The sequence below is a fragment of the Lutra lutra genome, chromosome 3 (assembly GCF_902655055.1).
Source record: "Lutra lutra chromosome 3, mLutLut1.2, whole genome shotgun sequence".
Lineage (NCBI taxonomy): Eukaryota > Metazoa > Chordata > Mammalia > Carnivora > Mustelidae > Lutra > Lutra lutra.
In genome coordinates, this window is record NC_062280.1 from 166,490,618 (window position 1) to 166,518,074 (window position 27,457).

General features: G+C 37.4%; 1 protein-coding gene across 1 annotated transcript; it reads right to left on the reverse strand.

The window, feature by feature from the left end:
* Window positions 1–737: 737 nt before the first annotated feature.
* On the reverse strand, window positions 738–27,386 carry DIS3 (DIS3 homolog, exosome endoribonuclease and 3'-5' exoribonuclease). Its single transcript, XM_047720114.1, has 21 exons — window positions 26,992–27,386; window positions 26,253–26,410; window positions 24,488–24,681; window positions 23,850–23,923; window positions 17,169–17,336; window positions 16,003–16,167; window positions 14,753–14,866; window positions 14,486–14,623; window positions 13,796–13,942; window positions 13,154–13,270; window positions 12,795–12,896; window positions 11,822–11,886; window positions 11,650–11,734; window positions 9,463–9,590; window positions 6,713–6,799; window positions 4,757–4,913; window positions 3,004–3,218; window positions 2,724–2,892; window positions 2,439–2,597; window positions 1,634–1,756; window positions 738–965 (listed from the first exon to the last, which is right to left on the reverse strand). The coding sequence occupies exons 1-21, from the start codon at window positions 27,217–27,219 to the stop codon at window positions 882–884; spliced, it is 2,877 nt and encodes a 958-aa protein (XP_047576070.1). The 5' UTR covers window positions 27,220–27,386; the 3' UTR covers window positions 738–881.
* Between the last annotated feature and the right edge of the window lie 71 nt (window positions 27,387–27,457).

Genomic DNA, 27,457 nt, shown 5'->3' on the forward strand with positions numbered 1-27,457 from the left:
CAATCCCCCCTTTTCCTATAGAACCTGATACATACACAATTTAAAAGCCATTCATGACCTGTGTTTTATAAGTAACATGATGCAGATGTTTAAAGTGCCATCTCTATTTGCTCTTTGAGCCCTAATGCCTTATTTTGGGCGAGATGTGAGCTAACGGTCAAGGATGATGATCACCCATACTTATTATCTGGTATAAGAAAAAACTTATTCTAGGCAGCTCCAAATATCCTTGCCTTCCTACAACATTCATCCCAAACACAGCTGTTCAGGACCACTAATAAAAATGCAGGAAGCTTTTAACAGTAAGAGAACACTTCATATAAATTGGGTACATTAAAGATGGCAAAGGACTGAATTCCTTGACAAATCTTGATGTCATTGTCTTGAAATCTAAAAACTACCATATCAAACATGGACATCTTTCAAAACTTAGAAAGAACAGATTGTTCCTGACTTCTGAAAATGTTCTATTTTCCTCCATAGGAAAATGATAATTTTTTTTCTATCAATATTAAATAATCAAATTACTTATATAAAATTAATCTGTTCTTTAGTGAGCAGACGAATGCTCCATTTAAATGGTCTTTACAGATCCCTGAGGTTGCTATCTTGTCACTATTTAAGTGATGGATATTCAATTGAATTTTTATGCATAACTAGTTCAGTTCAATCTAGAAATGAAGTAACAAGCATGATGGGCCAGACACAGTCAACAAACAGTTCAATAAAAATGCAAATTTTTAAAACCATTACAATGTATTTAAAAGTAACAAAATGTATCACACACTTCCGAGGTTTAACAGTGTTCTCTCAAGGTTTTTTGTTTTTTGGTTTTTTTTTTTTAAGGAAACCAGTCTTTGTAGTTCTTTTGTTGATGGTAACTATTTCTCACGTTTCTTCTTCTTTCTCTCTGGTTCATCAATGTCCATGTTTGGAGTATCAGCCGAAATGCTTATTCCTGGTATCTAAAGTAATGCAAACAGAAAAAATAAGATGAGAAAAAGCATAAAATAAGGAATAAATCTCATTCTCATCAGCTCCTTCCCCACTGACACTTTAAGTTTAAAAGGATGTTGGAGAGAGGGCGAAAGGAGGTTAGTAAAGGTCTTCCACACCAAGTATACACATTTCACACACAAATAGTGGTTCAAAAACGTGAAAGACGGACACCGTCTCAACGGGGGGGAAATATGTCATGTGGAGAGTGCTTAAAGAGAACACATCCAGTCTATCCTGGCTGAGCCACTACAGCAGGCAGCATCAGAGGCCTCTGGTGTGCTAGGACCGAACAAGGTTAAGAAGTAGTATCTCAGAGTGATACATACTTTATCTTCATCTTTAAAAGTGCAGATTTTAAAACTCATACAAATGAAAAAGGACCAGGCAGGCGATCTCAGACAGCTCTCTGCCTTTGGCACTGAGGACATTTTTCACAGAATCCCGAATGTCTGGGATCCCACAGCATAGGGAAATCAGTGAGAAAACAGAATTTGCTACGTAAATATCTGGCTCCCACACTGCTTGTAAGATTTCTCTATTCTTGAACAGAAATAACTTACAATTGTATCATTCTCTTTCACACAGTATGTACCTTTTATACCATCACAACATAGACACTGAAGTTCAGTCTTACCTGCGGTTCTACTAGGGACATTCGGATTTTCTGATGCTGAAGATTGGATGAGTCTAGCATGATTTTCACTTTAACTTTATCAAATATATGGAACACTGTATCCTCTATTTTAAGGGAAGGTATCTAAACAAAACACATTTTATAATTTTAAATTACTATCTTATACTTAACGTTCTAGTTTTTTACTGTTCCCATTAAAAGTCTACATTTAAAAAATTATTTCCATATTTAATACACATCTAAGTGTGTATTAATATAACAATTGCAATATAACAATTACAATATAACAGCTTCACATACATATGACCTATTTATGGGTATACTTCCCCCTTTCAGTAAGATGGTCCAATATATGTGTTAATTAATCTCAGGATTCTTACCCCATTAATTAGCAAATTGTTGGTCTACCAGAGGAAAAGGTACTTTGGGCAAAGTTTGCTGTTTTGTAGTTCTATTAAAGTTGGGGAAGTAGACAGTTTGTCAGAAAAGAGACACTGGAAATAGGTCTAAAAAATTCTGAGCTAAAAGCAGCCATGTATTCCTTTACTTTAATGCATCTGTCCAACTGTGCAAAGCATAATTTAAGTTTTCCTTAGGGGGAAAACTACATGGTGTAAAACAAATCAAGGACAACATCTGTATGTGGGAAGATATACTGAAATGAGAAATTATGAATAGAATAAGCTTATTAAATATATCTGCACATCTGCAGGATACAAAAATAATTTTATCCTTTCTAGGTACCATTGAAGAAAAAGTACCCCCTCCAAAAAACCCCAAGATCAAAACATTAGAAATACTATACCTCATCATCATAAATAAGCCTTGGCTTTGGTTTGTCCTTTTCTTCAAAAAAGACGGTACCTTCTAAACCATACTTTGGAATTAACACCACAATAGCATTCTTTCTTACGAATAGAATATAGGCGTCTTCACTTACTATTCCTTTGCTTTTGAAAAACAACTGTAAAATAACATACAGCCTTATTAAGGATTATCTTAAAATATTTTTGAAATTAACAAAAAGTATTCTGAAATTAAAGTGAACAAAACTTCATCTCCCCTAATATTACTGACAGAAGGCAAATACCTGGGTATGAAAAGCCACTGATGCACGCTGGGCATACTGAGCCATTTTATGCCGGAAATTGAGATTCTTACATAAATCTGCAAGTTTGTGTTTGTCTGTCAACTCTGGATAAGTACAGTCAGCCCCAATAGCCACCGCCAACAATCGATGGACAATGATGTCTGCATATCTAGATACATGAAGGAGAAATAACAATCATGGTATGTTAACATTAAAATATCTTTTTACAATTCAAAATTAACTATTTTCTATCTCCTATAATTTTACAAGGAAAAAATACCTTCTGATGGGTGAAGTAAAATGTGTGTATATCGGCGATGCTAAGCCATAGTGATGAAAATCGTTATCCATTCCAGAGCAGAAGTACACAGCCTGCATCATACAGCGAGTGGCTAAGATCCTTAAGAGAGTGTTGAGATACGGAAAAGTCGGAGAATCCGCCCGGTCCAAAGAGTCAGCCAAAGACTTGGCTGTATCAGTTTTAATTTCCAAATTCTGAGAGTAAAGAAGAGGGGAAGTGCACCCTATTAAACGTTTTAAAATCAGTACCATCGTGTCTTCAAAATACAAGTCAAACAGAACATTTATGATGTTTTTGACCAGATAAGTATTTATATCTTTTGTCCTTAATCTAGGAGAACCAAAAAGAGCTTGTAAAAAGTCATGATTGTTTTATACAACATCAAAGCTTAAAATTTTCTGAATGCATTTAAAGGTACTGAAGTATCAACATTCTGAAGAAGTTTCAAAGGGGAAAGGGACAGTGGTAGCAATAGCACGATTCTCAGGGGGCGCCTGGGTGGCTCAGTGGGTTAAGCCACTGCCTTCAGCCCAGGTCATGATCTTAAGTGTCCTGGGATCGAGCCCGACATTGGGCTCTCTGCTCAGCGGGGAGCCTGCTTCCTCCTCTCTGCCTGCCTCTCTGTCTACTTGTGATCTCTCTCTGTCAAATAAATAACATCTTTAAAAAAAAAAAATAGCACTATTCTCAAAGCCCAATTTGTGCTTGCCTATTCTTTGGTGGGGTAGGAAAAAAAAAAAAATCAAAGCAGATCTGGATTCTTTCCAGTATGCCTAGATTTCTTCTGTAGGTATTCTTTTCCTTCCATTCAAGGTAAAAGTAAAGGCCAGAGGCAAATTAACACTGTACTGGTCACTACAGTTCAATATGCTGACACATCAAACTAACTGTGGTCTTCTGTTTTGGGAGAGAAGGCGAAAATACTTAGATCCTCCTTCCTTTATCCAGGTCTTAGAAAGAAATAAGATAGTAGGAAAAAATTCCCCAATTTACAGTGTAAGCTTAGAGGAGAAGCTGATTCTGTTCTGATGGATAGGGGTAGTAGGCCCACCATAAAGATCTGAAAAATCAAAACCAACATCATTCTGTTAGAAAAAATACCCTGAGATCCAACACTACTTCCAGCTGTCTTCTGGACAGGAGAGATGGGAACTGAACAAGTGATCCAAAGAAAACCAATGTAAGCCATAGTCACCACAAGGGTAAAGGTAATTATGCCTAAATGGAGTCGAGGATATGGACCCCCCTCCTATGTTTTTCCTTTTCCTCTGTGTATGCGTAAATCAATTTCTCTCTTGGGGACATGATACAAAGGGGGCTTAACTGAGTTGAAGATAAGAGGGAAAACAATTATTTCTAAGTCTCTGAAGTTAGGCATCTCAGAGAAGGCATGAAATAATACAGGCATAAAGAACATGTATAAAGGCAAAGAGATATGGAAGAGCTTCATATGTTCGGGATATTGCAAATAACTTAGTCTGGAACTTCTGGCTGTAGCACACAGTGCTCTTTAAAGACATTAAAGGATTTTATTCAGCAAATGATTTCAATGTGAGAAAAGATGACTGTATCCAAGTTAGATGGTTTTTTTTTTCTTAATCAAAAGTACTACTACACTATTTTTGCATCAGAAAACAACGCAACTTTCATACAGATGCAAATATAGATTATTTAGTACAATGGACAGATCACAACTCAAATACTGATGATTTTGCAAACTTTGTGACCTCACCTTGGATTTAGCTGCCTTAACAAGAATTTCATAATTTGATGGAGGAGGAGCTGGGTGTTTTCGAAGCAAAGCATGTTCTGAAAATTCTTCATGAATTTTTTTTGCAACAGAGATATTAGCCAGTAACATAAATTCTTCCACCATGGAATTTGTTTCCCTGCCAATGGAGAAATCATTAAACAATGAAAAAGAATCTGAGGCTTTTATATATCACATTTATTCCCAGGCTACCTTTTCCACCACCGAGACAATAGAAGTATTTCCTACGTAAACATCTGTATGCCTGTGTGCACATGCGTGTTTTTTATAACCTAACTCTCATTTCTCAGATGCTATGCTGACAATCTCTTACTATGCATCTACTGCATGAGTAAATCTCACACAAGAGACTTTTAAACTGCATTTAAATAACAGAAGCTTTACTCTTATATAAAATCTATACCATAAGCATTTTCTTCACCTTCTTTTACTAAGTCTAAAGAGATTTTTATTTAACTACAAATCCATAAAAATAAAGTTTACTAATAAGAATTAAAAGCTATTTAGGTCATATAAATTTGGGCTAAAAATTAAAATTTTCACCAATAAATCACCAAGATGAAGCAATTATATTTGCATCAGCTCTTCTGGGTACTTATTATTGACTGGCATTGCACTATGTTGTGAAATATTGATCTATCTGTATCCATATATATAGAGAGATAGGTTAGTCTTGTTTTGCAGATGAGAAAACTAACGATCTGTAATATTATTCTCTTGCTGAGAGTCAAAGTTAGTAGTATCAAGACCCAAGCTCATATAACTGACTTCAAACTCTTAACCAATTTGATATTGCTCTTCATTCTCTATAGTCTGTGTCTATTTAAAACTTAGGTGAGTAAATGATCTGTATTTTGTGTACGTTGTACTATTTTCTTATTCCCAAGTCACTGAATTGGTATCATATTAATCTTTTATTCATGTTTCCATTTTTAACATCTTATAAACTTCTTGACTAGATTCCTAAGGCATATTAATTTTTTTAAATATTAGGAAGATCTCCAGTCATACCTTTAAGACAAGAGAGAATGTCTTAGAAATGTCTTCTCTTCTTGGTAAGAAGGGGTAATGTTCTACTTTGGCAGAGTTAGATTTGACATTTTCCTCAGAAAACCTCTTCATATTAGGCTCATTGTTCACATTAGCATTAGTTTTATTTGTACAAAAGTTTTCCCAAAAGTATTTTTAAAATTTTAGTTCTAATATTATAAAGTACACACTTCCTAACAAAGAAATGAGTATATTTTCATTTTTAATCTTTGGTCATCTACTAGAAAAGTGTAAATGCACATTCATTATAGAAGGCATGGAAAAGAAGCCTGATTTAACCAAAAATAATCTTGCTTCCTAAATCTCAACCAAATCAATACAATGGTAGCAACAATAACATCTGAGCACTCTTCACAAAACCCAGTGAGGTAGGTACCATTATCAGCCCTACTTCATCAACAAACAAACTAAGGCATAAAAAGGTCAGATCACTTGTCTGGAGTTACTGGAAATGGGATCCAAACCGAGGCAGTCTGGCTTTAAAGCACAAGGTCTAGTACATATTTGTACACCCTGCTCTTCTTAATTAAATACTTAAGAAATTAACTAGGGCAATCTCTTACTTACTACAACTATTACTAGTCACATTCCCACACACCACACATCAAGACCAATTTGAATTGGAAATTTTTCTATTATAATACTTACCTTAGTTTTATAGAAGAAAAAAAAGCAAAATCACATTTACTTCTATCTTTTTTTTTTTTTTATACTTCTATCTATCTTAAGTCAAAAAGATCTAGAGAAATCATTACCTTACTAGAAATAGGTATTTGGGGTATAAATATGTTTTGTTTATTAATACAGGTACTAGATATTACATTTAAAATAAAAATCCTATCTATTGCCCAGGAAAAATTTACATACCTAAGTTCCTTGGTCTGCAGATCTATAGGATCATGAGTTTCACTGTCCATGTGGAATCGAACTTCTGGAGAAGAAAGAGTCAAAGCCCTAAATAAAAATTACAGATGTAAATTTAGTAAAGTGAGCCAATAACATATAATTCTGGAAGTGATGCTTTTAAATTAGAAATGATCACAGCAAGTGAGTAATAGTTTTTCTTCTGAAGGCTTTAAGACCATCTGCTAAGCTTTATGCTCTATTTTCATTGACAGCTTCGCCTCTTACAGATCTAAAATGCATTTAAAAAGAGAGGACAACAGGAGCACCTGGGTGTCTCAGTTGGTTAAGCGTCTGTCTTGGGCTCAAGTCACAATCCCTGGCTCCTGGAATTGAGACCTACACCAAGTTCTCTGTTCAGTGGGGGGAGGCAGCTTGTCCCTCTCCTTCTGCCTCTCCCCTCCACTCGTGCTCTCTCTCATAAATAAATTTTATAAAAATCTTTAGAAAGGAGAGAGAGAGGACAACAGTAACACAACAAAATATGAGTCCTTGTGCTTCTGCAAATCTGTACCCAAACTGAGTTTTTACTAAGCTACATGGGTATGTAATTACTTTTATTTTATTTTATTTTTTTTTTTGACAGAGAGAAATCACAAGTAGGCAGAGAGGCAGGCAGAGAGAGAGAGGAGGAAGCAGGCTCCCTGCTGAGCAGAAAGCCCGATGTGGGGCTCGAACCCAGGACCTGGGATCATGACCTGAGCCGAAGGCAGCGGCTTAACCCACTGAGCCACCCAGGCGCCCCTTATTTTATTTTTTTTAAAGATTTTATTTATTCATTTGACAGACAGAGATCACAAGCATTTAAAAAGAGAGGACAACAGGGGCACCTGGGTAGGCAAGTAGGCAGAGAGGCAGGCAGAGAGAGAAGGAAGCAGGCTCCCTGCTGAGCAGAGAGCCCGATGTGGGGCTTGATCCCAGGACTCTGGGATCATGACCTGAGCCAAAGGTAGAGGCTTTAACCCACTGAGCCACCCAGGCACCCCATGTAATTACTTTTATAAATAAAGAAGGTAACTGGCAGTATTTTATTTATTACAGAAAACAATGTATTGGGGTGAGGGATGATGAAGAGGCAAAAGGGAAGCTGCCACACATAGATTAAGTACCATCAGAAGATCCACAGTTCAGAAGTATGCCCACATTCGCTGAGCCAATGCAGAGACTGATAAACTCCTACCCTGATATGTACACACACTGATGGCTGCTGATATGGAGGGCTACGTACCAGCTAACGCACTAGACCAAGGCTTTTAGAGAACGGTTCACTTCATGAGGTGGAAAGTTCCCCTGTGAAAAGTAAATTCCAACAAGGCAAGTCTTACGTTTCCTCACACTTTTTTTTTTTTAAAGATTTTACCCATTTATTTGACAGACGGAGATCACAAGTAGGCAGAGAAGCAGGCAAAGAGAGAGGAGGAAGCAGGCTCCCCGCTGAGCAGAGAGCCCGATGTGGGGCCCGATCCCAGGACCCTGGGATCATGACCTGAGCCGAAGGCAGAGGCTTTAACCCACTGAGCCACCCAGGCACCCTGTTTCCTCACACCTTAATGCTATTTTCATCAGGTCAGCTTCAAACCAACTTAAAGAATTTCAATGAAGTCGGGTAACCCTAAACAATCATGGAGGAGGCAGGAAAGTGGAGGAAAAACGATGAGATGGTGCAAGCTAATTCTTCATCTTTTCCCTCAACTCTTCAGCTTTGTTAGAACTACCAAAAGAATACCAGACAGAGAATCTTGACAAATATTCTTTCTTGCCATGCAGTCTTTACAAGACTCTACACTAGACTTAGTCTGTTTATCAATACATCTGACCTAAAAAGCAAGATACAGTAATCACATTTTGACCATTTTTTTCTTCATAAAACACCTGAAATGTTATGTCTACCATGACTTAACACTTATCCTTTAAAAAAGACATAAAATAGGGGCGCCTGGGTGGCTCAGTGGGACCCACTGAATTCTTAATTTTCTTTAATTTAAATAGGCATATCTTATGAAACAGCACAGATCTAGAGTTCATACTGCGCAACAAAAGCACTTTCAGTAACCACCTGTGACCTTCCCTGGATGGGCATGGGAACCCAAGCCCAACATCGGAAAGGTTCATGCACTTACTTGCTTTACTCGGATAGTTGATGATGTCTTTTATAAATCAAATTTCTTTTAACTACTTTACCTCAACAAGTCTGGGGACTTGGATACTCCTTTTAATCTTATACTATTGCAGTTAGGCAAATCCCATGATATAATAGCTGAAAGACAACATCTGCTACTAGCTAGCATATCTTTGGGAAGACTGCTTCTATATAACTTTGAATCACTTAAAAAATGAAGGCGTTGGATTAAACAATCTCTAAAATTGCTTCAAACTCTCAAGTGCTAGAAGTTCATCTATTTATTTAAATATGTGAAAACCAATGTTCAATATGGAAACCCATTTCTAACTGAAATTAGAAACAACTGATAGAAAAGTCTTAAGGAGCTCTTCTTGCCTTCCTTGAAATTATCTCTAAGATCTTCGACTCTTCGGCATAATAAATTACAAAGACAGAGCTAGAAGAAAAAGAATGTCTCTACCTGACTTTCTATTCAGCTCATTAAATAATCTGTCAATTGTCCATGATAAAACACTTTGAAGAGTTCACAGGTTATCTTATTACCAAGATAAATAAATTAAGACACTTCTTAATAAATATTTTTGAAATGTACCCTTTTTCAATTCTTCTTTTTTTCAAAATTTTAGCTAGTTTGTTTAGTCCACGGAGACTAGTGGTAATCTCATCATTCATGGCTGCAGAATCAATTCTCATCTGAGCTTCGGCATATGTAAGGGAAGCCTAAAAGGAAAACCATATGTTAATATAATTCTTATAAAAACTGGTTTCTAGGGCACCTGGGGGGCTCAGTTGGTTAAGTGACCTACTCTTAATTTCGGCTCAGGTCATTATCTTAGGATTGTGAGCTCAAGCCCCACATGGGGCTCCATGCTAGGCGTAGAGCCTGCCTAAGACTCTCTTTCCTTCTCTCTTTGTCCCTCCCTGCCCCCTAACTCTTGCACTCTCTAAAAAAAATTAAAAATCAAAAAATCTTTTTAAAATGTAAAAACAAAACAAACAAAAAAAAAAACGGTTTACTATATTTGCATATTTGTACTACATAAAATTTATGATTTTGGAAAATCTAAAATCAGTAACAAAAGCGAGATTCCTATTTATAATATTTATACTGCAGACCTATGGTTTTTGGTTCATTAATTTGTATTGATGCGTTACATAAGCAAGCTTATGTTAAAACAAAACAAAACGGGGTGCGTGCGTGGCCGAGTCTGTTGAGCATCTAACTCTTGGTGGGCTCAGAGCATGATCTCAGGGTCATGGGATCCATCTCTGCACTCAGCAGGGAGCCTACTTGGGATTCTCTCTTTCCATCTCCCTGTTTTTCCCCCGCACTCACGCTCTCCCTCTAAAAATAAATCTTTTAAAACAAAACAAAATGGCAGTATTTATTGGTAAATTGCTTAAACTTTACTTTCATAGTTAACAAATAAATACTTCAGTAACACTAAAAGTAAAAAGGAAAGTTATTTTCCGACAATGACCGTGAAGTGAAATCCTCACCAGATGATCATTACTTCCTTACTCAATGACAAATAACTAAGTATACTATAATAGCCTAGACATCATGTCTTACAGAAAAACCTATGAAATATCCCAAATTAAGTATCTAAAAAAGAGACCAATCACAGTAAAAAAGATCTCAAGTAATTTCCAATTATAATCCAAACATACAAATAATGCTTCTGTTCCTATTTCGCACCTCATGGAAATCTACCATTTTTTTAGCTTATCAAAAAAAAAAAAAAAAAAAAGGAGAGGTGCCTAGGTGGTGCAGTTGTTTAAGCATCAGGAGTCAGCTCAGGTCATGATCTCTGGGTCATGGAATCAAGCTTCACGTCCAGCTCTGGGCTCAGCACTGACTTTGCTTGAGACTCACTCCCCCTCTCTCTCTGCCCTCCTCCTTGCACACACTCTCTCTCTCTCTCTCTCTCTCTCTCTCAAATAAATAAATAAATAAATAGCTTAATAAGTTAAAATCAGGAATAGCATAAGAGGCTTAGATGATGCAGGAGGCCAGGTCAGATTCTTAGGAGAGCTAAGTTATCTACTAGGGACTAAGAGCTCCCCTTCCAAAAATGTTTTCTGTTTTATGTTCACTGAAGTTTTCTTCATATAACTTGGTTACACTGAACAAATATGGGAGAAAAATAAACTCATCCTTTTTAAAAATACAAATGAAAGAAGGCTTAAGTCATTCATACATCACTATACATCACTGTCAGTCCAACAAAGCTGTCTTTTCCAACCACTAGTTCATCCGAAACTGCTGAAAGCAACTAGATGATGGCAAACCTGAGAAAGACCAAGGGCAAAGTGAGAACATAAGGGGACCCAGGGAGCTTTCCAAAAGAGAGAAGGATGAGAACATTAGCCTGGCTCCATGCTGTCTGATGTGAAACCTCAGGCTAGTTCTGCTGAAATCCAACGACAATTTATGACATCATTTCTCTGAAAACTCGTGAATATTCCAAGATGGTATACATGCCAACTTTGAAAATACTGGCCATCTTATATACTGGAATAATTTCAAATAGTAGGTGTTTCTGAATTAGGGCAAAAAGTCATCTGTTGAGTCTTCTCAAGTATCTAGGCTTTGTGAGTTTCTGAATACAAGGTAACTGCATCAAAAATTAAGCAGATAATGGAAAAAACTAGATCCTGCTACGACACTGGGGAAAAATTTAATTTAGTAAACCTGACTTTTTCAAAACCATCTAGTAACACTGTTAAAACAGAGTACCAAAGATTTTAAGCATTTTATATTAACCATGAAACCAACCTTTGAATTAATGGCACTTTTGGTAAACCTCACTTTCAAGATTTCAGCATTGTGATTCATTTCCCAAATACACGAAAACGCCAACCTATGGGGGAAAGCAGACAGTGTTTGTTAATGGGAATCTGTTAAAATAATAAATACTATGTCCTTATGACAAAACATGCATCAATACCTGTCAACGTTACATCTTAAGGAACATAAATTAGAGCTAAGCAACTCTGGAACCATGTCAATCCTCTGGAACAGAAAAAAAGACAGTGACAGATTACTTAACTATATCCGTACATTTATTTGACATTTCATTCTCAATAGCATTAATTTAACAAGGGAGGAAAGGTCTCTGTGAATAGAACTGAGAAAAGAAGAAATAAGTCTATTTCTAGAAAAGTATTTCCACACAACTGTTTCCAACAGGACACGAGAGGAAACCAGACTTCATGTCAGCGGATCTAAGCCTAAGTCCCCTCCACAGCCCCCGAGCTGTCCTCCAAGTCTGCAATCTCTGCTCAAGCCTCAACGGCTCTATGACTGGATCTTTCTCCAATGCCTAACACAAACTACATGGTCTTTTAGACATACTGAAAAAAATAGCCACAGTATTTTTACAGAAAAAAGCTACATGGAAGTACTCTGACAATGAATTAGAGAATTAACTTTCTCTTCTATTGTCACAACTTTTCTCTTTAAGTTTACGGGAGATTCTAAAAGAAGAAATTGTACGTCATGACAAAATGGACTCATGACTAAACTTTTCAAGCAACAGAAAATACACTAGTTATTCAGAGCTAGTAAGTTAAATGCTACACAACAATTTATATCAACCAAATCTACTTGTTAATTGGGCCACTCAATAACCAAACACTCTGCATTATTTTCACTGATTTATGGCCACCTTCTTCTACCTATGTCTTTTGGCTAATTCATGTACTATTCCAGACTGTGCAAGAATTCAAAAGTTCTCATGGTTTTTACAAACTAACAATGCACACTCACATGATACTTATTCCTCATATTTCACTAAATACTGAGGCTGAAAACACCTTTTTTAGAAAACACCTCAGATGATTTTATTATTAAAAGTAAAACAGATGATGAAAAAGTTACAAGCATGTGTCAAAATTCCATTTTAAATATAACCCATTTACCTTTTCACAAAGATACACAGTTGTTCCCCTTCTGGCTGACTCTTGATCCAAAGCATTTCCTGGCCTAATAAAATGGCTAACATCTGCAATATGAACACCAACCTGAAAAAGTTAAAAATGAAAGGATGTCAACATGCTCAATTAGGTAAATATCCTAACAGAGATCTGAGATGAAACTGAGCAAAACTGAAAAAGGATGGCCACATTTCCCATTTCAATTTCTGTCACATGTCTATTAGTCTCTGTACCTGCAACTGACTAGGCATGAATAATTCACGAATTCTAAAATGGGTCAAAAGAAAATAAACTCAAAAACAGAACTATATATTTGGATAAGAATGTCACTACACCAAGAATACCTCCAAATTTCCATTTTCCAGTTCTCTACAATGTAGAGCATCATCTATATCAGTACATCCTGGAGGGTCCACACTACAAACACACAGATGTCGCAGGTCTTCTCGGTTTTTCATGTCCTAGAAAATGCCACATTGTTAAGAAATAAAAAACTATTTTGGTAGTATAAATAAAATACAGCTCTTATGAAAATCAACAATTTCTCTCTATATATCTTAAACTTTGTTTTATTTGTTCATAGTAACCACACGTTATGATTTGTAAACTGTGGTTTTTTTCACTTTTGAATAATTTGACATAAGTTAGTGTTGGTTCTCCAGAAAAAGGTATCTTTCAGTAAAACAAAGGATTTTTGTAATACCTAACAGTTCTGTAACAAACTTAAATGCAGAGGACTAAAGTGGGGACTATGGTTTCTACTTATTTAATTAATTATTTGTAGACTCCATGCCCAATGAGGAGTCCAACGTGGGGCTTGAACTCACAACCCTGAGATCAAGACCTGAGCTACAGATCAAGAGTCAGATGCTTAACTGACCGAGCCACCCAGGCACCCCAGGTTCTACATATATAAAAACACATAGAGAAACCAAATTAGCTCAGATATAGGAATTTCTAAAGTGACTACATTGTTTTCAAATTACCTTCTCAGTAATGCTCCAGGGCATCTTTGGAAGAAAGCTAAGAACAGCCTGTGAAAAAGGCTGATGGGGAACGTCATGCTCAAGCAACAAAACTTCTGTTTCAGTCTCTTTATCTCCAACGTCACCTAAGTTTTTTACAAAGTGTCCCTAAAACCAAAAGGTTTTATTAGAAAGGTGAATTCTATAGGTTTTTGTTTGGTGTATGTTATTATGACACTAAGTTCTTGAACATTTATATATCACTTCAGTATTTCTAAATGCTTCCAATGCTGCTTCTTAAAAATGAGTCCATAAATCTTAAGTGATTAAATGATGGAGACTTCCTGAGGGCCCAGTTCCTACACAGCAAAGTGTTGTCTATTTCCTATGATCTCTCAAGTTTAAAATGTTACTTCAAATACAGTAGCTTCAGAATTTATTACAATCTATTTAGGTTTCAAACACTGTTTTTGTTAACCACTATTGAAACTTATGTCTTAGGAAACGAGTAAAAATAAACAATTTGCACCAGAATTTTCATAAGATTAATTTTCAAATAAGATATACTACCTATTAGGTTAATTGTGAAACAGTCCTATATTTCAATATGAATTTTATTTCAAAAACAGATTCTGTTTTTACCCAAAGAAGCAATTTTATACTCAATTCTTAATTTAATATTCTAAAACAAAATAAATCATTCAAGCTTACGTTTGGGTATCTGGAATTTCTGGGCCAACCATCAATGGCAACAATAATCCTCCTTCCTTCTAATGCAGAAGCCTGTCTGGTTTCTATTCGAATTCTAGGGATTCTCCTATCAGCAGGGGTAAAGAGATGTCTTCTTGACTAAAGAAAATTAGGACAGAAGATTTTACACACAGACACACAAATCTGAGGTTGGGGTATGGGGAGGGCTCTAAGTTCTATTTAACGGCTATCATTTTTTAATTACATAGCAACATGTGCTTTACTCACCTCTTTAATATCAGACTTGGAAAGCATGCCACAGTATGGTCTCCAATTTCTTTTTATTATTCCTACAACTCTACCTGTGGGCTTTAACATTTTTTCATTTGCAGCAGTCTTAAGCTGAGATTTAAAAAGAAAAAATCTTCAGTTATTCTTCCTTTAAGTATAATGAGACAATTTCTCTTTAAAATCAGAATATGAATATGGATACTAATACTTCCACATGGTTAATTATGACACAGTTATAGAATCTTGATGCTTTCAAAATTCTAGGTCAGAATATGCCAAAGCAAGCCATGGAAATAGTTCCATAGTAATACACTACAGAAACAGATAATCAAAAAACAGAAAAAATATAAATATAACTAAATAAATATGTCAGAATTCAACTGTTTAGTTTTAATATGAGGATTTACACTCACACACACAGACACACATGTGTGTCTGGGAATTAGCAGACTAGGACTTTAGCAGTAGCTTGCACTAAATAGCCATGTGGCATTTATTAATTCACTAAAAAGACTTGTATCTTAGAATTTACTCCTTAACCAATATAAAAACCCAAATAAAGAGTATTTACTAGAAATAGCTGAAAGACTTCATGCTATTTCATGTCAACACTCTCCTATGGCCTAGCCTCTGCAAGGATAATATGATAGTAAGACTCCAGAGCACTGAACAGAATTCTTATAAAAAGGAGAACTACTAATGTCTGAATTCCAACTATTTGTGTTATTCTTATAATCCTAAAATATAGAATAAATGGGTCATATCAGATAGACTTTAGATTTTAAAAATAATAGAAAGCATAATAAATATGGTAGAAGAGAAGGAATTAAACAGACTTTTATGTAAGGGCCTCAAAGTATATCTATTATGCTGATGGGATTTTAGCATTACATAAAAACAACACAGAAAATTTCCAATTTGTATTTACTTAAACCTCACTGATTCAGACAAACCTAATTCAGACAGATCGTGTACCTGAACATCAGAATTCGAGTTTCATACTCACGTTCCAGTCTTTTTATATTTAAACCTGTTTATTGAGCAAAATAAGATAATTCAAAAGAAGACTATTCAGATATTTAAGAGGAAAATTAATCAACTATGTATGAAATGTATTAAACCCACAACTATAGTCTTATTCAGTAAACCTGAAGGCAGTGAAATTTGTTTAATTTTCTCTAAAGCCAAAACATTAAAGAATTCTAAAAAGCTACACAGACAAAAGATAAACCTGCTTGGTTTCATACAATGCATTCTCTTTCCTCTTCTTTTTCCACATCATCTTCATTTTGACCTTCATCGTGTAAAACCACAGAAGATGGGGCCACCCACTGATTCTTGGGAAGAAGTTCTACAGCAACAATATCTTCATGAACAGCTCGGTTTAAATTCTTAAGTCCCTGTAAGATTATCTGGGTACAACAGCAAACAGCAGGTGCTCAGATATTTTTAATGGCAATATAATAATGGGAAGGTTACCTAACAGAAGGAAAGCTATATTGAGAGTTTCTATGTATCTCTAGTTCTCTATTTTTTCTTCTTCTCTAGTGTTCCTCCTCTTAATTTCTCAATAGCAAGTAGGGAAAACAAATCAGAAAATATGGGTTATATATATGGCTCCACCACAACTCTTACATTAGCACCAAAAGACCTTGGGAAAACTTCTTATCTCTAAATCTCAGGGTCCTGGGGCGCCTGGGTGGCTCAGTGGGTTAAGCCTCTGCCTTTGGCTCAGGTCATGATCTCAGGATGCTGGGATCAAGCCCCGAAGCGGGCTCTCTGCTCAGCAGGAAGCCTGCTTCCCCCCTCGCCCCCATCTCTACCTGCCTCTCTGCCTACTTGTGATCTCTCTGTCAAATAAATAAATAAAATCTTTAAAAAAAGAAAAAGTGGGAAAAGCTTTAAAAAATAATAAAATAAAAAAATAAATCTCAGGGTCCTGATTGGGTAGAATGAAAAAAGAGTACCTGTTTTCATAGGCTGAAGATTAAATGAAATGCAGCATTCAAAGCAGTCAGAAGAGTATCTGGCAAACAGTGAGCACCCAAAAATGATTCCTATTTGCTAAAGTGTGTGAAGCCCTCTGGAGCATTTATATGTTATGTAAACAACATTTTTCATAACTAGGCATAATACAGAAAATAGAAGCATCCTATTATTTTTTTAATTGTTTGAGATTTTTATTCTCTTAAAAGTGGGGTAAATAAAAAGTTCTTTTCTTCCATGAGCAGCTCTCAAAGAAAGTGATTCATTCTATTATCTATGACCTCTCACATAACTGCCTTTAAGCTGGGGTAGAGTAAGTTCAAATTCTCCTACAAAATTTCAAACTCTTGTGAAAGAAAATTATGAAAAGAAAATCATGAAGAGAAAGTGTTTTACTGTACATGGAATTTATGTACACAAAACTTACCTCTTTATCATCTTCTGTGTCTCCATGAACCCATACTGTAGCTTCTAAGTAATTTTCCCTGCTTGCTCTAAATGTTCCTTGAAGGTATGTACCAGATTTTATGCCTTGCTGTAGCTTACTTAAAGGAAGATGCTCTGAAAATATTATTCTTCCACTTTCTATTTCATTCTGTGAAATGAGCAAACCACAAGATGTTGTTAGTATGTAAACCTTCCGTACACTCAATAAACAACTGTGATTATCTCTATCAGGTATTAAAAAAAACAAAAACAAAAAAACAAAAAAAATTCCATGGGGCATCTGGAATAACTGTTCAACTCTTGATTTCAGCCATGATCTTGGGGTCCTGGGATGGAACTCCACATTGGGATTTACACTCAGTGGGGAATCTGCTTGAGATTCTCTCTCTCCCTCTCCCTCTGTCCCTTCCCACCCCTGCGCACACACATACTCTCTCTCAAAAAAACAAAACAAGGGCGTCTGGGTGGCTCAGTAAGTTAAAGCCTCTGCCTTCGGCTCAGGTCATGATCCCAGGGTTCTGGGATCGAGTCCCACATCGGGCTCTCTGCTCAGCAGGGAGTCTGCTTCTCTTTCTCCGCCTGTTTCTCTGCCTACTTGTGATCTCTGTCTGTCAAATAAATAAATAAAATCTTTAAAAAAAGAAAACAAAACAAAAAACCTAAAAGACAAATACCGTATGATTGTACTCATATGGAATTTAAGAAACAAAACAGATGAATATGGGGAAGGAAAGGAAAAATAAAATAAAGTAACAGTAAGAAACTCTTCACTACAGGAAACACTGAAGGGGAGATGGGTCAGGGCATGCAATAATTGGGTGATGGGCATTAAGGAGGGCACTTGAAGTAATGAGCACTGGGCGTTATACGCAACTGACGAAACACTAAATTCTACCTCTGAAACTAACAATATAGTATATGCTAATTAAACTGAATTTGAATTAAAAAATTTTTAGAAAACCATCCACGCTACGGTATACACAGCTCTATGAGTTTGAGAATATGGCACAGTAAGAAAAAGCACTTTCTATTCTTAGGGCAACTTACACAAATATTTCAATTTCATTACATTTCAGCATTTAGCCATAGATATGTCCCTAATAAACTCTGCACACCCCCTCTTCCCACCCTGGGCCTTCCATAATGAAGGTGTGCAGTTAAGGAGGTCAGGTGAGCAGGTTGGTAGGTAAGTGAAGGGTATTTTGAAATTTCAATTCCATGGAAAGAGTGTAGCTACTAAAGTACAAGAAAATCTATTTTCATTTTGGGTATATTACACAGTTCAGAATATGAGATAGAAGTAGAAAAGGAACTGCTTTAGGTCTACCACAACACCTGTCAGGACTCTTAGAGACCTCAACATCCAAAATGCTTACTGCTTGGCTCCTTTAATTGCCTTTTTCATTTCCCACAACCTTCCATGGAGATTAGTCTTTTTTTTCCTTAACTCTCCCATTTCCCTGTCCCTGCCTCCCTCTCAGATGAGTGACCACAATCTCCATACTGAGACGCAAAAGCAGTCACTGGAGACCTGCTTCATCTTCCTGACCCTGAATCTGCCCTCCTCCCCACATCTGTATCAAAACCTCAGCCTGGGGCACCTAGGTGGCTCACTGGGTTAAGCCTCTGCCTTTGGCTCAGGTCATGATCTCAGGATGCTGGGATCAAGCCCCACATCGGGAATCTCTGCTCAGCAGGGAGCCTGCCTCCCCCCACTCTCTGCCTGCCTCTCTGCCTACTTGTGATCTCTGTCAAATAAATAAATAAAATCTTAAAAAAAAAAAAAAAACCTCAGCCTTCTGCTGAGTTCTCATGCAACAATGAAGACAATGTTTCTGTTCTTTACAGTGGGAACTATGTACCATCTCCTCTCCTCCATTCAAGAACTTTGTCCTGTAATGATCTCCTCTCTCTAGATACAAACTTCCTACCTCCCCTTACTACAACATTCACACCATCATATAAATTTGCAATAACATGACCGATTAAAATAAATAAATATAGTTAATTAACTTTGGGTCTCCTGGCTGATCCTCTGTTCTGCTTCACACCAATAGGCCACAAAAATAATATCTGTAATTGCTGTGTCTACACACAGCACTACGCACTCTCTCAGGAATCCGCCGTAAGCAAGTTTCATTGTCAGTCGCCAAAGCCACTGTCGTTGAAGTCGCTAATATTATCTCCGCTATTTCAGTGCTCCATTCTCTGTCTTACCAAGATTTTTTTAAATGACCTTTCCTTCCCTGAGACACTTTTGCATCCAAATCATCATCCCGTGGGTTTCTGTCCTACTTCACTGGTAGCCCCTCCTTACATTCCTCTGCCCATATTCCTTTTCCCGATCTCTAACTACTGAAGTATCCCAAGAGTGGTTATAGGCCCTTTTCTTTACCTACCACGGTTTCTTTACCTTACCCACATTTACTCTCATGTCATTTTCTCCCACTTAAAACAAGAAAACCTCTTGATCCCTCTTGCTTTCCGACAAACACCTCATTTCTCTCCTTTCCCACCGCAGCGTCGGGAAGTGTTACCACACTAATTTTTCTCTTCCTATTTTTCACCTATTCTACTCAGATTTCTGCCTCTCTACCATCAAAACTACTCTGGATAGTACCCACCTCCTGCAAATGTCATAATGCTAAATCCAACAACAGTTCTCATTACTCTGACTTAGCAACATTTGACCCGGATGATCGGCCCTTCCTCCCTGAAACATTTTCTGTACTTGGCTTCCAAGAACTTTACACCTGCTTTTCCTTTTACATTTCATTTGCCGGTTCACCTCATGTTTCTGACATCTACTGGCATATCCATGGGCTGAGCCCTTGGACCTGTTCTCTCTTCTATCTATATTCAATTCCCTAAATCAGGGTTAGGCAAACTAAGGTCCACGCACCACGTCCAACCTACTGCCTGTATTTGGAAAATTAAGTTTTACATTCCATGCTCTTTCATTTATCTATTGTCGATGGTTGTTTTCATGCTACAACAGCAGAGGCGAGTACTTGTGTTAAGACCATAAAGCCTGCAAAACTTAAAAAAAAAAAAAATTACAATCTGATTCCTCACAAAGTTTGTCTAGGAGAAAATATTTGCAAATCATTTATCTGATAAGAAACTTGAATCCAGAATATAAAAAGAACTCTCATAACTCAATAATAAAAAGACAACCCAACTAGAAACCAGTCAAAGGATCTGAAAAGACATATGCACACATATGCACAAGTTACAGTACATAGGTATCTATTACATATAATATACACGTGGCCAATAAGCTCATGAAAAAATGCTCAACACCATTAGCTGTTAGGGAAATGCAAATCATATCAAAACCACACTGAGGTATCACCTGACACTCATTAAAATGGTTACAATGAAAAAGACAGACAGCATGTATTGGTGAGAAACTGGGACCCTCATACATTGCTGGGAGGAATGTAAACTCCTGCACATAATTTGGGAAATAGTTTGGCAGTTCCTTAAAAAGTTAAATATAAAATTACCATATGATGGAGCAAGTCCTCTCACACATGACGAAGCATGTATCAAAGAAAAATGAAAGCAGTCAAAAAAGACCACATATTACATGATCACATTTATAGGAAATGTGCAGAATATGCAAGTTTACAAAGACAAAAAGATCAGTAGTTGCTTGGGGCTAAAGCAAGAGCATTGCAGGGACAGACTGGGATTGAGTGGTAATGGATATGGGTTTATTTTGAAAGGGAAGAAAATGTTCTAAAATTAGATTGTGGTGATGACTGCATAATCCTGTGACTATACAAAAAACTGTATATTTTAAATGGCTGCGTTGTATGATATGTGAATTATACCTCAATAAACCTTTAAAAAAAAAAAAAGTCTACCATTCCCTGCCTCACATATTCTCATTTGGTCTTACGGCTTTACATACCACCTATATGTTGATGAGATCCAAATTCTTATCTCTAGTATATCTACATCTCTAGTCCTAAACTCCCTCATGAGCTACAGATTTGCATATCCAACTAACTGCTCATACCACAAAGCCACTGAGAGCTTTAACAGTTGTCTCAAACTTAAATGTCTAAAATCATACTTGTGATTTCCGCTCAGTCCTGCTCCCGGTCTTCATCCCGTGTAAATGAAGCGATACCACTCACATGGTCACTCAGGCAAGACACCGAAGGTCATCCATATTCCTCACAGCCCCTTACAATCTATCACCATGCCTTAAAACATTGACGTACAACACCCCCAATATCTGATTACTTCCGACTATCTTAACTGGTCCTACCATGGTCCAATATTCTGTCTTGTCTCCCATGGAGTTCTAAAATATCTTCCTAACTGGAGAACTCTGCTTCTAATCTATTCTCTTAGAGCAGCCAGATGGATCTTATTATTTTCCCACTCAACATCTGCCCAGCACTCACGGACTAAAATCCAATTTTTCACCATATCTCATTACGTCCTGCACGATCTGGTGGTCCCTGTCTATATTTCTGACTTCCTGTGTGTAATGTTTTCTCCCTTGCTTACTCCATCCCGGGCACTCTTCCAGCTGTTCCATGATCTCGCCAATTTATTCTAATTTCAGAGCCTTTACTTGCTGATTTCCGCCATGTAAAATGCTCTTCCCCTAGTTATTATGACGGTTAACTCCCTCACATAATTTGGCTAAAATGTCCTTGTCTTGAAGCAAATTTGCTTAGTTAACATCCTTCACATCTCTGCCCTGACATCCCAAATCTGGGTTAGGGGCTAAATATGGTCAGTCCTCCCATAATGCTTGTTTTGAAAACATGAATTTGTTCTAATTCAACTGCTATACTAAAAAATACTAGGTGGGGGCGCCTGAGTGCCTCAGTGGGTTAAGGCCTCTGCCTTTGGCTCAGGTCATGATCTCAGGGTCCTGGGATCAAGCCCTGCATCGAGCTCTCTGTTCAGCAGGGAGCCTGCTTCCCCCTCTCTCTCTGCCTGCCTCTCTGCCTACTTGTGATCTCTCTCTCTCAAATAAATAAATAAATATCTTTAAAAAAAAAATACTAGGTGAATGCAGAAAACTGCAGCTAGCTGAACAAAGCTACAGAGGAACCCTCAAAACAAAGTCACCTCTCAAACATCTGTCACCTCAGACTACTATGTGTTTCATGAGCCACACCAATCTTCACCTTCTATAACTTTTTGTCCAAATTTAGATAACCCTATTTCCACCACTTCACAAAGCTTCTCAGTGTGTCCTACCACATTTTCCCATTAGCTCTGCGGCTTTTACTATGAGATTTTGCAGGTCACAGTGAATCTGAAGACCCATATGTGTCGTATTACAACAGCACCATCTGTAATTTCGTCATGTCCTACACTTTCCCTACCACAGTCCTCAATCAAATATTATATATTACCAGCGTTAGATTTCTTCTCTTCTCTTCTAAATCAGCGCTACCCAAAACAACTTTGTGATCATGGGAATATTGTTTTTATGGTCTCCAATATGGTAGCCACTGGGTACAAGCAACTCTTAAGCATTTGAAAGATGAATAATGCAACTGAGAAACTGAATTTTTCATCTGAATTAAATCAAAACAACCAGAGGCAACTAGTTAGAACAGTCCCTATATCTCTATTCCGAAAGTCAAGCCCAGCTCTTATTTTCTCACTTCCTTTTAATTTTGTAGTTGATTAAAGATAAGCAGGGATGAAGAATATATTGTAAAGACTGGATATGTGTCTAATGTTCTATCCCATAAAACCTGTTTCTATAAGAACGATAGCTGCCGTTTACACATACTATACATTTACTATGGGTATAAGCAAGGCACTGAGTAAGAATTTTATTAATACTACTGTCATTATTTCATTTGATCCTCATAACAATGCTATGAAGTCAATATTGTTAAATACATTTCACATGTAGGGAAGCAAATGCCCGAGGTTTATAGACTCACTTAGCAAGCCCTCTCTTCTCTACTACTGCATGGATCCCTTTACTCCTCCTTCTGCCTCTAACTTTGCCCTTGATACAATGCATCAATTCACATACTGACATTAAAGTGGTCTTTCAAATAAACATTTCTCATCATTCTCCCTCATTCCTCCCAGGCCTACCCTCATCCACTCTTAATTTCTTATAGCGTCCCATTATAAGGTACGGAGCGCAGAATCCTACCTGCTACCTTCTCTTCATAGCATGCCTTTGGAATAAGATTAAAAATTACTGACCAAGAGAGTAAATTCTAGATCTTTGTTAGCTGGCCCCTACCCTGCCTGCTCTACCTTTTATGACTCCCTCCTTTCTTCCTTCAGCATTAATGCTTCAGCTTTATGCTATCTCCAATGCCCACTGTGTCTTTTTTTGTCAAATACTTACACCTTATTCACAAACCAGCCACAGATTCCTATATTCAGTCATCAAATGGTGCCACCATGTGGCAGGCCCAACTCAGGCTGCTGAGGGTCTCTGAGTGAACAGTGTTATTTTAGTCAAGTCTTTTAGGAATGGCATTTTGATAAGCCTATTACAGCCACTCTTGTTGCTTATAACCCAAGTCCTATTCAATTCCAGCTTACCTACCAATATTCCAATTTTTAAATTAGATTAACTATAAACAAGATCCCAAAGTGGCAATTTAATATTTTCAAGTTTCAAAAACAAAATGAAACAATTCAAACTTACCCCTTCTTCAGACAAACAAGCAAGACGATCTATGAGCTCCGGGTTAGCAGTTAGGCTCTTTACATACTCTTCACCTGAAAAATAAGTTTTGTTCTTGATAAAGTTAAGTGTTTTCTTTTCTTTTCTTTTTTTTTTTTTTTAAACCTGCATTTGTTGATATGGTCATATCAAAGCAGAAGTATTGGATCAAGCATATCTATGAGTTTTTTTTTTTTTAAAGATTTATTTGTTTAACAGAGAGAGAGAGAGAGAGAGCGAGCATGAGCGCAAGCAGGGGGAGCAGCAGGCAGAAGGAGAAGCAGACTCCCCACTCAGCAAGGAGCCCAATGTAGGACTTGATCCCAGAACCTAGGATCATGACCTGACCTGAAGGCAGACACTTAACTGTCTGAGCCACCCAGGCCTCCCTCTATGAGTTTTTATTGCTCAGCCGATTTCGAAGGGTGATGAGGAAATTAAGAGCCACTGGGCACCACAACTCACTTGGCTGAGAAATGCTGAGAAATGCAAACATCAGATGGAGTTATATAGGAATATGAAACTGTTACATGTTCAAGTAAACATCTGATCGAGGACCTGATGGTAGTTCCTATTTGGAAATGCTTATAAAAATTAACAGCTTCTACATTTAGACTTACAGGTGAAAGCTGGTATTCCTTCTTCTATGGCTTTTTCTTTGTTTTTCTTGTCATTTGTTATGAAGATAACTTGTAGATGATTTTCTGCTGATATTTTCTTCAAATGTTCATTGTACCATTTTGCTGCTACTCGAATGGCTCTATCGTTCCTGTCATTAGCATTTTCTCCCTGTTCTTGTTCTACATAAGTTTCTCTAAATATTGAAAAGAAAGTAATAAGTAAAAAATCAATAGAAAGAAGAATATGTGAAAAGTCTTAGAACATAAATGCTTAATAACCACTGAACTATAATAAAGCTTCGCAGATTTGATAAATTTTATTTGAACTGTAGATTAAGGGTAATTCCCAAAAGCTACACATAGGATGATGCTTAATGATATGATTCCATAATCATTAAACACACAATACGTGTAAATCACAAGTGGTAAGCACTCAATAAATGGCAGAACTTATCTCGAGACTGAAAGACCAAAAACAATGACTGCATATTCCTTCGTAGTCTATCCACACTAAAGTCCTGAATATGTCAGCTTACTTACTTTCTTAAATCTATTTTTCCAAAGCCAAACTTAAGTAAAATAACAAAATTCAGTACAAAAACTCTCAACGCTTAAGAGATTCAACTTTAGAATCCTAAACTTATTAGAAGTTTTTTGAACGGCTTCATTCCTCGCCATTAAATGCCCCTGCTAAAGCTTTAAGCTTATCAGTCAGACACTATCATTAAATTGTGAGTTAGTTGTGGCGTGACTTGAGTAATACAATCTGGGATGAGATTTGCCCAAGTGTCCTTCAATACCAGTATTGCTAAGCTCTATTCACTGCACTTAAGCAGAAAAACTGCTAACCTCTCATTAAGAATCTGATGGTAAGGCTCCACAAAAACTTGCGTCTTCCTGCACTGAAAAACAACTTTCTGCTTCTGAATTTCATGCAGCTAAGAAAAAGATGACAAGCGCTTTACCAATGATTTTTATAAGAATAATATTTAAATTGGGGCTATAGAAATAATGAGAAAATCGAAAAATTAAATATTTTTAAATATGTATATTTCAATGAAATTTCATTACCAGAATTCTACTGTCTAATCCACTGATGGTGATTTGCTGCCCAGGTACATTTGACAATGACTGGAGACATTTTGGGTTGTTACAACTCTGTGGAAAGGGGAAGATGGGGTTGCTATGGGCATGTAGCGAGTAGAGAACCACAAGATGCTGCGAAACATCCTATGACATATAAGACAGCCTGCCCACAACAAACAAATTCAGTCCAAAATGTCAACAGTACCAAAGTTGAGAAGCCGTAATCTAATAAAAGTATATAGAACTGGACACAGATCATTTATGTAACATAAGAAATAGCACTATATTTTCTAAGACCACACGTTATGTTCAAAGGGCATCAATATGAAACACAACAAAGAAGTGTTTCTTAACCCTATCTTCTTCAACGTGATCAGTTAAAAAGTATTAGTTTAACTTTTGAAAGCCCATTAATTATAAATCTGCTTTACAGTTTTAAACCTCTCTTTCATAAACTCTTATATTTTGTCAATTTATGTCGGTTATCAAATAATGCGGTATTCCAGGAACCTAGGGAAGCCTCGCCTGCCAAGATTTTACTGCTTAACTCATGCTGAAACCAATTCAAAATGAAAACATTTTGACATCTTCTGACAATGTCACAATTACTGCCAGGAACCCTTCCCCCAATTTAGCTAATTCTATGGTTTCCTGGTAATTAACATAATCTTCCCCCTACCTATGGTGCTCATTAGTGAACGTATAGAAATGCTTCTCCTGGTTATTAGTCACATCTCTGATTCGCTTATATACTGGAGCACTCCGATTTCGCACTTCCTGCAGAACTGTTTGTAGTACAATCACATTCCTGATGGCAGGGTCCTCAAGAACATCGATCTTAAAAAATAATAATAAAATAAAATAAGGAAAGAAAACTTAAACTGTCTCTGCCAAACATAAAACCCTGCCCTTTTTTTTTATTAATCAAAACAGCACGTATACATTAAACTAAGGCGCTATTATGCTACAGAAAACCTTTCAGATCTATTAGAGAACATTACATATAAACAGACTAATTACATAACTTCGTAGAATTAAGCCCACTAAAAATGAAGTATGTTGGCCCACAAACTTTTCATTCGTAGGCACTTACAAGCTGCCTGGGAGTCGCAGGCTGGAGGCCACAGAAGCCCAGGTCCCCGGCCTCCAGACACTTAAAATCTAAGGCAGAAGAGACACCAGGAGTTAGAAAATTAATCTAAAATTCTTATGACTCCAAGACCTCAAAAAAAAAAAATTTTTTTTTTTTTCAAAGAAAATAAACCTGGCCTGGGAGACAGGAGGTAAGGATCCCGAGATGGGATTTGCCTCTCCCTAAGGACGTCCAAGACTCTTTGGGCCTCAGTTTCCTATTCTGTCACACCCCCCTTCTCCTGGTAATGTTGAGACGACCACAGACAGCCCGTCAGCCGACGCACCTGGTGCAATAGCACGTTGGTGTCCGGAAGCAAGTAGTGTGGCCGGGGGCACAGGCTGCTCGCCGGATCCAGGGGCTGTGGCTCGAGGACTGGCCCCTCATGAGCACCGTCGCACGCCACGCACCCGGGCGCGCCGCAGCCGATGTCGTCCCGCAGGTAATGCTCGCGCACGATCTTCATCACGCCGCCCGCCCGCGTCTTTTTTAAGAAAGTCTTGGACTTCAGCATCTTTCTTGTAGCTCGGAATCCTGACCCCGACGGCGCTCTTCCGGTGAAAAGTGCCAAGTAGAAGCCCTACGGTACAACTATTCTTTAACCCGAAGTTCAGCCCTTCCCGCTCCAGCGTATTAATGAATACCTCTCGCGGGAAAACGTCGAGGCTGACGTTTGTTGGCTCTCTGAGGACTCCGAGAATTGGGCGAAAACGAGGAGGATGGGCGGAGCCCGGAGCTATTTCCAACAGGAC